The sequence below is a fragment of the Vipera berus genome, assembly GCF_964194415.1.
Source record: "Vipera berus genome assembly, chromosome: Z".
In the NCBI taxonomy this organism is placed as follows: domain Eukaryota; kingdom Metazoa; phylum Chordata; class Lepidosauria; order Squamata; family Viperidae; genus Vipera; species Vipera berus.
This window is the reverse complement of record NC_138205.1, coordinates 16,816,400-16,828,792: the sequence shown is the minus strand read 5'-3', so window position 1 is coordinate 16,828,792 and position 12,393 is coordinate 16,816,400. Positions and strand designations below refer to the sequence as shown.

Here is a 12,393-nt window from a genome sequence, read left to right as displayed (position 1 = left end):
TAAAGAAAATAACATTAAAAGTAATAAAGAAAATAGCAAAAAGGTCTAAAAGAAAAAGGAGAATAGGAAAGAAAGGGCATATACGGATGAGTCTAATCCAGTGTTTTTCAATCTTAAAAAAATTAAGATGGACTTAAGTTTCCAGTATTCTGGGAGTTGAAGTCCATACATGTTAAAGTTACCAAGGTTGAAAAACAGTGGCCTAAACTAGCAGGAATATCTAGAGCTGCATCACAAGCCGTTCCTTTTTTCCACCAAAAAATTAATTAGTTTTTTAAAATGTCTAAACTACAAAAAAGGCATAGGAAAAAAAACAATTAAAAAGGAAGAGGGAAGGATAAGGAAAAAGCAAATTTGGGCAGTACAGACAAACATGGGGGGAAGAAGGCTTTAGAAAAGAATAACTTCTGACTTTCTTTCTTAGATACAAATATGAAATACGATGACCTTTTTGAAACAGGATAAACCATAGCGCACTGTACTTCTCTAGTTGTAAACAGGTCTAGTCGTCACATCCCAAGGTTAAAATTCTGTTTCTTTCAGCTTCAAAGCAAAATATCCAAGAATGGTTTCCAAATAGAAATAAAACTAGAATAAAATCTTTTCTTTAATCAACCCATTCAATTTTGCCCTGTCCACCAACTTCATTAATTTCACCATCCATCCTTCTATTGTGGGTACTGCAGAGGTTGAGTCCTTTCATGTTGGTGCTTAGAGTAACCTTGTGGCTGTTATCATTTATTGTAACTTTGCTCTTATGTATGACAACAACAGCAACAAGAAGATCAAAAGCCATTCTTCTCAAATCTTACCTTCCTCCACTTCTACCTACAGGTAGTCCTTGACCTATGACCACAATTGAGCCCAAAATATCTGTTTCCATGCTAGGCAGCGGTTAAGTGAATTTTGCCCCATTTTACCACCTGTCTTGCTACAGCTGTTACGTGAATCACTGCAGTTGTTAAGTTAGTGATGCGGTTGTTCAGTGAATCTGGCTTCCCCGTTGATTTTTTTTTTGTCAGAAGGTCACAAAAGGTCATCACATGACCCCGAGACACTGCAACTGTCATAAATATGAGTCGGTTGCCAAGCGTCTGAATTTTGACCACGTGACCATGGGGATGCTGCAGTGGCCCCAAGTGTGAAAAAAGGTCATAAGGCATTTTTTCCCCAGTGCCGTTGCAATTTTGAACGGTCACGAAATGAGCTGTTGTAAGTCGAGGACTACCTGTACTATGGCGCAGAATTTTGTGCCTTTTTGGGGCGACCTTGCTGAATTGACCTCTCAAAGAAAAATGTTGAGACTTTGGGAAAAGTGCAAAGAAGTGCAACTAAGATGATTAAAGGAGACTAAAACATATGAAGAACGGTTGCAGGATTTGGGTTTGGCTAGTCTAGAGAAAAGGAGGACTGTGGGGGGGGGACATGATAGCAGTATTCCAGTGTTTGAGGCACTGCCACAAAGAGGAGGGGGTCAACTTGTTTTCCAAAGCACCAGAGGGCAGGACAAAGAAACAGTGGTTGGAGACTTATCAAAGAGAGAAGCAACCTGGAATTAAGGAGAAACTTCCTGACAGTGAGGACAATTAACCAGTGGAACAGCTTGCCTCCAGAAATCGTGGGCACTCCATCACTGGAGATTTTTAAGAAGAGGCTAGACAGTCACTTGTCTGAGATGGTATAGGTTCTCCTGCTTGAGCACGGGGCTGGACTAGAAGATCTCCAAGATCCCTTCCAGATTCTATTCCTATTCTATTCTATTCTATTCTATTCTATTCTATTCTATTCTATTCTATTCTATTCTATTCTATTCTATTCTATTCTATTCTATTCTATTCTATTCTATTCTATTCTATTCTATTCTATTCTATTCTATTCTATTCTATTCTATTCTATTCTATTCTATTCATGGAGAGAAACAACCTGGAATTAAGGAGAAATTTATCTACAGCGAGGACAATTAGCCAGTAAATCAGGCTTGCCTTCGGAAGTTGTGGGTGCTCCATCACTGGAGGTTTTTAAGAAGAGACCGGACAGTCACTTGTCTGAAATGGTATAAGGCTCTCCTGCTTGAGCAGGGGGATGGACTAGAAGACCTCCAATGTCCCTTCCAGCTCTATGTTGACTCAAAGGAAAAAAAAACATGATTTCACATTGAGGCCAATCCAAATGTCCGTTGATGAGACAGATTTATTCTAAACACCAGGTATGATTCTGAGGAAAGAAGAAAGTTGCTATTCCTATCCAGAACAGGGTTTGGGAGTCATTGTTATCATTTTACTTTTTGGTGTTTTGGGGATTCAAATAGTTCTGACTCCTTTTCATTCTTCTAGGATACGTGGATCCATCTGCTGCAGAAAACCTCAAGGCCTCGCACAGTCAAGAGAAACTAAGCAAACCTTGCAGCTTGGTGCTAAGTGGAGGGGAAGGGTATATTAATCTCCGGATAGGTAAGTGGGGATGGAGAAACTAAAGTGGTCCAGAGGTGACTCAGTTTCACCTCCACCCACCCCACCCCCCTTGTCCAATGGCAAGAGATAGTGGGGTGCTGTAATCCAGTAACCAACAGTCATCTTGATACCAATAAAAGAGAAAATTTGTAGCTCAGGGTTGAACTGTGGGGTCCTTGGTGCTCTCTGAGCTTGGTTGCTTTCTTACAGACATTTCATTCCCCAATTGAGTAACATCATCAGTGCTAGAAGGAAGTGGGGTTTGCTTTCTGTTTATAAGGTAAAGGTAAAGGTTCCCCCCGCACATGCGTGCTAGTTGTTTCCAACTCTAGGGGCCGGTGCTCATCTCCATTTCAAAGCCAAAGAGCCAGCACTTGTCTGAGGACGTCTCCGTGCATGGAACGCTGTTACCTTCCCACCGTAGTGGTCCCTAGTTTTCTACTTGCATTTTTACGTGCTTTCGAACTGCTAGGTTGGCAGAAGCTGGGACGAGTAACAGGCGCTCACTCTGTTACGCGGCACTTGGGATTCGACCCGCCAAACTGCCAACCTTCTGATCGACAAGCTCAGCGTCCTAACCCACTGAGCCACCGCGTCCCTTTTCTGTTTATACACTAGTGTTTTTCCCGGGTGGTGTTGGTGGGAATGTTCTTGGTGGTTCCTTTGGGGTAGACCTGAAGTCTTCTAATGTGGCCACCGTTTTCTTCCATGTCCAGGAGACAACTCCGATAAGCACTATGGTGACCTGCTACACCCGAACCCGCGCCTCCGTCGAGCGGAGCGGAGCCACCTCATCGTCTGGCAGGTGCAGGACTGAGGTCATGATCGTGGACACTTGGGACATGTGCTTCTGCCTGGGAGGGAATGACACAGCTGCCAGATGTTGGCACTGCCTTCCTGTCACTGTTTCCTGCTCTCTTCCCTGACTCAGGTCACCCCTCTCTGGGGTTTGCAGAGTTGAGATAAAACTTTTTTACCTTTTGAGACTGGTGATGGGGAAAAGCCACTGGAGCTCTGGAATCTGTTTGGTGAACAGGCTCGGTGAGAAGAATAGTTGGTGCCTCCTCCAAATCCTCCCTTTATATCATCGATTTCCATTCTTTCACACTGGAGTTGGGCCATTTGTATATAGACTGAACGCCTTCAAATCCTGATTTTATTGCTCAAGGTGCCCTCAGTTTACAAAGAATAACAATATACCTCTTGCTGGTCAGATGCTTGGAAGTAGATAGCCACGAATTGTTTAGTACCAATGGGGATTGAAGGCAGAGCTTCAAAATCATTGGAGCTGAAACTGTCAAAAACTGGGAAATACTCTGGAAGAGAAGCAGCACCCACATTGGCTGAAGTGAAGGCCTTCTCATTCCTTTCCGGATTCCTACTTGACTATGATTGAAACTGATGCTTTTCTACTTCTAGTAAATGTGGACATTCGGGAATAGAACTGGTGAAGCCTGTTGAAGCAAGCTGCTGCATTACTCAAAGAGACCTCAAGGGGGAGCTTCCTTGTCCTTGCTCTGGAATTGCAACAGGGATTATACCACCTCCACCCCCTTCACCTCTTTGGAGTTAACCAAATCCTGCCTGGAACTCTTTAAAGATGCATTTGCTTCAAGACACCTCTCCCCACCCCACTCCACCCCGTTTAATTTCTCAGGGTTTCTTCTATGATGTTTATTAGCTCTTCAGGGACTGAGTTTTTAGAAGGAACTCAGCATCTCCCTTTGTGGGATGGTTTCATATTAAAGCTATTGTTATTCTTATTCTTGCTGTGGCTGGTACTACTGTACTACTACTACTGTTCTGTCCCTCGTGCTTGTTCAGGAATTGCATTTGGAGTCTTTATGCAAAGCAGAAGATAAAATTTCTCACAAAACACAGCTGGAGATTTCTTTGTCTAAAGTATTCCTGGTAGACAGAACCATACCTCATTGTTAAAGTAATTTGATTTATCCTAATGTAATGCTGCAGTAGCTTGCTATTTATCTATGGAAAAATAAGCTGAGAAGTCCCAACTATTAATGTCCATCTGCATTCAAGCAGGACAATTTTATCCCATTAAAAAAAAGAGTTATTGCCATTTGACTGCGGTGTAATACAGGTGGTCCTCAAGTTACAACCATTCATTTAGTGACTGCTAAAGTTACAGGGGCACTGAAGAAAGTGACTGACTACTGGTCCTTACCCTTAACAACTTTTGCACCATCCCCACACTATGTGATCAAAATTCTGGTACTTGGCCAGTATTTATGATGGTTGCTACATCCCAGGATCACATGAATGCTACTCGGGACCTTCTCAGCTAGCTTTGGACAAGCAAGGTGAATTGGAGAAGCTGGATTTGTTTAATGACCACATAATTCACTTAACAACTATAGTGCTTTGCTTAACAACTGTGGCAAAGAAGGTCATCAAATTGGGGGTGGCTCATTTGCTTAGCAATTAAAATTCTGGTCCCAACTGTGGTTATAAGTCAAGAACTACCTATACATAAGCCTCTTTACGCAAACAGTTTGAGAATTCCTGATGCAATTATTGTATTATTTCTATGTCTACTACTAGTAGTCCTCGATTTAACAACCACTCATTTAGTAACTGTTCAAAGTTACAACAGCACTGAAAAAAGCGATCATAATTATGACCATTTTTCACACTTAACCAACTGTTGCAGCTTCCCCATGGTCACATGATCAAAATTAGGATGCTTGGCAACTGGCATGTATTTATGGCAGTTGCAGTATCCCTGGGTCATGTGATCACTTTTTGCAGCATCCTGACGAGCAAAGTTAATGGGGAGGCCAGATTTATGTAACAACCATGTTACTAACTTAACAACTGTAGTGATTCACTTAAGGACTGTGCCAAGAAAGGTTGAAAAATGGGGCAAAACTCACTTAACAACTGTCTTGCAGCTGTTTCGCTTAGTAGCAAAAATTTGGGCTCAGCTGTGGTCATAAGTCGAGGACCATCTGTAGTCTTACATTTCAATTTACTTCCAACAAGTCGAATCAACTTGTCAAATTCCACATTGCCTAGAAATTCTGCGAACTGAAGTTCAGACATCTGGAGGACATCAGGAAAATGCTATATCTATCCCACCAGGGGCCCTATTTTCTCCAACAAAAATAAAAATGGAACCTCCCAATCCAGAATATCTGCAAAGGTATCAAGGCGTGCGAATACCATGAAAGTGCTTTAGGTTGCTAAGAGTCAATGAAATCATCTGGTGGAGGTGCACTTCTGAACATCTGGTAGAGATGCACTTATTTACCAAAGTACCAGAAAGCAAGACAAGAAACCATGGATGGAAACTAATCAAGGAGAGAAGCAACCTGGAATTAAGGAAAAACTTCCTAATAGGACAATTAACCACTGGGACAGCTTGCCTTCAGAAGTTGTGGGTGGAGGTTTTTAAGAGGAGACTTGGACAAGCCACCTGTCTGAAATGGTATAGGGTCTCTTGCTTGAGCAGGGGGTTGGATTAGAAGACCTCCAAGGTCCCTTCCAGTTCTATTCTGTTTGATTCCTTGCTTCACAGGACATAATAAAATGCCACCACATCCCAACCCAAAAGTTCTAGTGACGGGCAGTGACACTGTAGCTGCTGCCATCATGGCATTCCTACGAACACAGAGCCATGCTCATCACAATTATTGTAAAGCTTAGACATAAAGATTAAGAAAAAAATAAGTCCATTGGACAGAGGGTCTGGATCATATGCTGGGCGTGAAGCTCAATTCCCACCTTCTGACCCAACTGGGATTTTCTCTATGGTACCAGCCCTGTTGGAAATGCAGCCTAATTGTCCTATCATAATTCACAAAAGGTGGCAAGTAGGTCATTTGCCTGATGAATATTAAAACACCGATGAATCAAAATACTGGTTAGCATGGCTGGGGAAGTCTGGGAGTTGAAGTCCACATAAATCTTGCTCAGGTTAAGATACGCTGGTAAATCTTAGCTTGTGTGTTTCAGTTGGTATATCACAGTGTTTCTCAGTCCTAACAACTTTAATTCTGGGATCTGAAGTCAATCTTAAAGTTGAGAAACACTGGTCTAGGCACAGGATTTAAATCTGTTTGAACCTATGAGGATTGAAGTCCACAAAGCTGGAAGTGAAGGAACTTGAAGCCAGATGACTGAGGCCAGCTTTAAACTAAAGCTACGCAGGCTGCGGCCTAGTACCAGGCTGTGGCCCATTCAGAACCGGGCCGCAGCAGAGGTGCACGAGCGCATGCACATGTGCAGCTCCACTTGTGCGAGCGGCAGGGAAGCCTGCAGCTCTATTTGTGCAAGTGGTGGGCAAGTGCACACATCCGTGCCACTCACGCAAAACCATCCCCTCTCCCCCCCCGCCCCTTGCTGATACATAAATCCGTAAAGATTGGGGAACACACTGATCTAGCATGTCAATGTTTGGGGGCGCCCATGCCACCTAATCTTCCAGATCATTCTAAAGATGCCATCTTTGCATCAGCAGAAGATGGTACCATCAGTCAATATAGCCTAGGGACACCATACAACCTTGAGTTAGCACTGGATAGGACCCTTATCCAAAGCCCATCCAAGGGCAAGGAACAAGAAGTGAAAAGTTTTGGAGGTTTTTTTACCATGTAAGGGCAGAAGAAGAAACAGATTTCAACCATGGATCTGTTATAAATAGAGAGCTTAGGTGCTTGATTTTGCACTAGCTGTTTTTGTTACTAGGGTATCTTAATATCTGCAATAAAAGAAATTCATTTGGCCAAGTGTTGACTCTTCTGTTGTTAGCTCCTGAGTGCTGTTTAAGTTTCTAGGCCAAGAGGTCAGCATCCTTCTTCCACATAGAGGCCAATGGCCATGTCTGCATTGCAGGAAATCCTTGCTTAATGAGGAGTTGTTTAATGAGCAAAGTGATGACCATCCTCCCAAAAGCTAATTACAACCCTTCCTAGACGTTAGACATTACTGCTAGGCACCACCATCACCCAGCAGCCACAGAGTTGCATTTCAGGCACTTGGCAGCCATCTCACATTTTCAACCAGTTGCATTTTTCCAATGTTGGTTGCTGAATAATAATAATAATAATAATAATAATAATAATAATAATAATAATAATAATAATAATAATAATAATAATAATAATAATAATAATAATAATAATAATAATAAAAAAAAAATTGCCAGCCCAAAATGCCCATTTGAGAGAATGGATTCACTTAATGACCATGTGGTTTGCTTAACAATCGCACCATTTGATTAACTACAATGGTGACTCACTTTATGACCCTTGTAAAACTGTTGTAAAATGGAGTCAGGTCGTGGGGCGACCCACTTAATGACCACAGTGGCTTACAATGGACATTCCAGGCTCCGTTGTGGTACTTAAAGCGAGGACTACTTGTACTCTCTCTTGAGTAAATACACTGGCAATTGGGACAAACCATAGAGAAGTGTTTCTTAAGGGGAAAATAGAGGGGTGAGGCCAAAAGGAAAAAGAGGGCATGCAGAGGGCGCCCCTTGCGGTTGGGCAAAGAAATGCTTCTGGAGGGAGGGAGGAAGAGACCTCAGCAACTGAAGGTGTGTTATAAGCAATATAGACATTATGTCATTCAAATCATTGCAATTTATTTAAATGATGCAGTTCTACATCAGGTATGAGACAGAACTGCAAAGTTTACTTTTTTAGAATCGCCGCAAGCAAGAGATAAGGTATGACATATATTTTTTGTGATGATTTTAGGTGGCAGGACAGACCCATCCTGTGGGCTGTTGGTTGCCAACTATTCTTTTAGAGAGGTTTGAAACCTCTCCTTAAATATGCATTGCTAAAAACGAAGGAAAGGATACTATATGTTATGTATGTAAATAGTTAGCAATAGGCCTTGGAAGAGATTGCAAACACAGTGCAGCTTTGCAAGGTTTTAAGCGGGAAAATAAGGTGCATTCATTGGACGCCACAACCAAGGAGCGGGAAAAGAGACTGTTTGTATTGGTTACAGTTCAAACGCTTTCCCTATAAAAGGGTTGCAACATTTGACAGTTAGCAGTTGACTTTGTGTATTCAATAAACTCATTCCTTGTTAAACCACTCTGAGTCCTCGTCTATCAGAACTAAACAACTGGCGACGAAGGTGGGATAGACAGAAGACCAGAGAATCGGCAGAATTGTCGCGCAAAGGCGGCGGAATTCGAATACGTGTCAAGTCAACTCAGCGGCCGCGGCAGAATAAAAAAAATTCTCCGAATGGCGCAGATTGGGTCACTGAAGGAATTTGACCCTAACTTCCCCGAGGATTGGGAAGAATACATCGGGCAGGTCGAGGGATTCCTGTTGGTGAACGGAATCACCGACGACCGGAAAAAAGCGGCGGCACTCTTGACAATCTGCGGCACACCGGTCTACAGAGTTGCTGTCGGGCTGTGCCAGCCTCAACCAGTCTCCAGCGTGCCCTATGCCGACCTCCTCGCAAAATTAAAAGTTCACTTTACTCCCCGAAGGTCCGAACTCTTTTGGCGGCGCCTCTTCGAGAAGCGGAATCAGAGACCGGGGGAGTCCATACAGAAATTCGTCGCTGCCGTCCGGGAAGCAGCAGTTCGTTGCAAATACGACAATTTAGAGATTAGAATTAGGGACAGAGTCGTGCTGGGCTTACGCGATGAACAATTACAGAATAGAATAATCGCCAAACCTACCGGCGATTTACAGGAAGTGTTAGACGAACTCCTCACGTATGAGTCAACCGGGTACCGCGACCCCCCCCGCAGTAGCATGGCGACAGCACCCGAAATTAACCAAGAGGGCTATGTGGACTGCGGGGAGGTGGATCAGCAGTGGGAGGAAGAGATCGCAGAAGTCTCCAGGCGATTCGGAAAGATGGCACCAAAACAACTCAGAAGCGAGGGGCCTGACCCTGGCCGCCGGCAACAACCCGCAACACCGCAAAGACCACCGACCGGGGCACAACGACCGTGGCGGGACACAGCAACCAGACCGCGCGACAACGAAACGCAGAACCGATGCGGCAGCTGCGGCGGCAACCATTCCCGCGCTTCCTGCCGATTTCGTACCGCCAAGTGCAGGGCTTGCGGCAAGACTGGCCACATCCAGGCCATCTGCAGAAGTCGCGGTCGGGACACCCGTCTGAACGAAGTCGATGTGTGGCCAGAGGGTAAGGTAACCCCTAATGCTAGTGGCAAGGAGACCCCTAAACCCCGGGTGGAAAGTCCAACTCTAAGGGAGGTGGCCCGCGTCAATCGGAGACGGCGGGGAAGGGGGCACAATTTTCCGGACGGAAAATTAAAAATTACAGTCCTTCTGCAAGGGGTCCCTTGCAGAATGGAAATCGACTCAGGGGCTTCAGTGTCGATAATTTCCACTGAAACCCTTGAGAAAATTGAACAACTAAGTGGAAAAAGAATTCCACTTAAACCAACAACTATTCAATTAATGGACTTCCAAAAAAGTCCAATAATCGTAAAAGGGAAGACCAGCCTTAAAGTAAATTTTAAGGGGTTTAAGGGGGTCTTAGATTTGGTAGTTACGGAGGGGAATAGGACCAGCTTAATAGGGCTTAATTGGTTTCCAGCCCTAGGAATTTGGATAGGAGGAATAAATTCAGTGATTAGAAATAAGACCCTCGAATCCGTCTGCAAAGAATTTGCAGACGTATTCGATGGATCTCTAGGCAAGTACAAAGGGCCCCCCATTAACTTTAACCTAGACCCCTCAGTAAACCCGATCAGGCTAAAGGCCCGGAGAGTGCCTTTTGCCTTAAAAGAAAAAATTGAGGCCGAGCTCGACCGGCTTGTAGGCCTCGGAGTTCTAGAACCTGTTGAGGGCGGTTTGTGGGAGACGCCGATTGTCACACCCCTCAAACCCAATGGGGATGTGAGAATCTGCGCCGACTATAAAGCCACCCTCAACATTGGGATGAAAAAACATGCTTACCCGGTCCCGACGGTGAAGCAGGTCCTCGCCACGATCCAGGACGCCGCCATCTTCGCCAAGCTCGACTTGGCGCATGCGTACTTACAGTTAACTGTTTCCAAGGAGGCTGCAGAGGCACAAACAATTGTTACCCACAAGGGGGCGTTCCGAGTCCACAGGCTGCAATTTGGAATTGCAGCAGCTCCAGGCATCTTCCAAGAAGTGATGGAGAGGACCTTAAAGGGCATACCTGGAGTATGCCCTTACTTTGATGATGTCCTAATAGCTGGAAAAGATGAAGGAATGTTAGTAGAGCGGCTGGAACAGGTACTGGGCAGATTTAGGAAGGCTGGGTTAAAATTAAAAAAGGAAAAATGTAGCATTGGGGTTAAATCCACTGATTTTTTGGGGTTCAGGATTGACAAAAGTGGAGTCCATCCTACCCCTGAAAAAATCAAAGCAATAAAAGGGGCTCCTGAACCAAGGAACAAGGCAGAACTACAGGCCTTCCTAGGCTTGGTAAATTTTTATCACACTTTTGTACCACATAAGGCTGCCATTGCAGAACCTCTGCACAGACTCCTAGATAAGAAGACCCCTTGGCAATGGCAGAACAAGCACAAAGAGAGTTTCCAAACTCTAAAAGACATCCTTTCCAGTAATTCAACTGTGACTCACTTTATTGAAAACAAACCAATCTTCCTGGCATGCGATGCTTCGCCTTATGGCGTAGGGGCGGTGATCAGCCACTTAGACAACCAAGGAATACAAAGACCCATTGCATACTACTCCCGCACACTAACCAAGGCAGAGCGGAACTATGCGCAAATAGACAGGGAGGCATTAGCTATTGTGGCAGGAGTTAAGAAGTTCCACGATTACCTGTATGGTAGGAACTTTACTATACTGACTGACCACAAACCCTTGCTGGGACTGTTTACCACAGATAAACAGACTCCTCAGATTATGTCACCCAGGATGCTGAGGTGGTCCATTTTCCTCTCAGCATACTCATTTTCCCTCCAATACAGGCCAGGTAAGGACATGGGTCATGCAGACGCTCTTAGCAGATTGCCTCTAAGCACAACAGAGGAGGACCCTGCCCCAGTGGGACAAATAATGTCCCTACAGGATATTCCTGATTTGCCATTAACGGCAAAAGACATTGCTGAGGCAACCAATAAGGACCTCATCTTAAGGAGAGTAATGGCCTGGGCCATGAGTGGTTGGCCCAACGCCAACCCGGACGTAAAATACAGTCCATTTTTCAGAAGGAAAGATGAACTATCAGTTCATATGGGGTGCTTACTCTGGGGAACTCGCGTAGTCATTCCGGAAATCCACAAATCAGCTATCCTAGTTGAATTGCATGAGGGACACCCTGGAATAGTAAGGATGAAGGCCCTGGCTAGGAGTCACTTGTGGTGGCCAGGATTGGACCACGACATTGAGGAATGCGTTGCCAATTGCCATCTGTGCCAACGCTCCAGGCCTGAACAACAACACATCCGCACACATAAATGGGAGCTAGCTAGGAATCCTTGGTCCAGGATTCATATTGATTTCGCGGGACCTTTCCAGGGGTTAACGTTCCTTGTAGTGGTCGACAGTTACTCTAGATGGCTAGAAGTAATACCGGTCAGTTCAGTAACGGCAGGCAGAACAATACAGGCATTAAGGGGCCTCTTTGCCACTCATGGGTTGCCAGATTTAATAGTGTCAGATAATGGGCCACAATTCACATCTATTGAATTTCAGGATTTCCTCAAGGCCAACTCGATTAAGCACAAGACTTCTGCACCCTTCCACCCCTCCACCAACGGATTGGCTGAAAGGAACGTGAGGACCACGAAGGACGCGCTTAAAAGGATCATTCGAGGTGACTGGCATCAGAGACTAGCTGAGTTCTTGTTGGCTCAACACACAACCCCCTGTTCGGCTACGGGGAAAAGCCCAGCTGAAATGAGGTGGGGCAGGAAAATATTGACCAAGTTGGACAGATTACATCCTGACAGACTCCAACCAAACATCGA

The 12,393-nt window shown here is 44.6% G+C and overlaps 2 protein-coding genes across 2 annotated transcripts in view; both read left to right on the top strand.

Annotated features, from left to right (window-relative positions):
- Positions 1-4,214, top strand: part of LOC308677345 (C-Jun-amino-terminal kinase-interacting protein 4-like) — a 50,172-nt gene extending 45,958 nt beyond the window's left edge. The window contains exons 26-27 of the mRNA XM_081343615.1: positions 2,334-2,450; positions 3,167-4,214. Of these exons, the coding sequence (XP_081199741.1) occupies positions 2,334-2,450; positions 3,167-3,267 (218 nt within the window). The 3' untranslated portion in view covers positions 3,268-4,214. The remainder of the gene's footprint in view (positions 1-2,333; positions 2,451-3,166) is intronic.
- Positions 4,215-8,984: 4,770 nt separating this feature from the next.
- On the top strand, positions 8,985-12,172 carry LOC308677146 (uncharacterized protein). The gene is made up of 2 exons (XM_081343311.1): positions 8,985-9,602; positions 12,119-12,172. The coding sequence occupies exons 1-2, from the start codon at positions 9,203-9,205 to the stop codon at positions 12,142-12,144; spliced, it is 426 nt and encodes a 141-aa protein (XP_081199437.1). The 5' UTR covers positions 8,985-9,202; the 3' UTR covers positions 12,145-12,172.
- Positions 12,173-12,393: the final 221 nt, after the last annotated feature.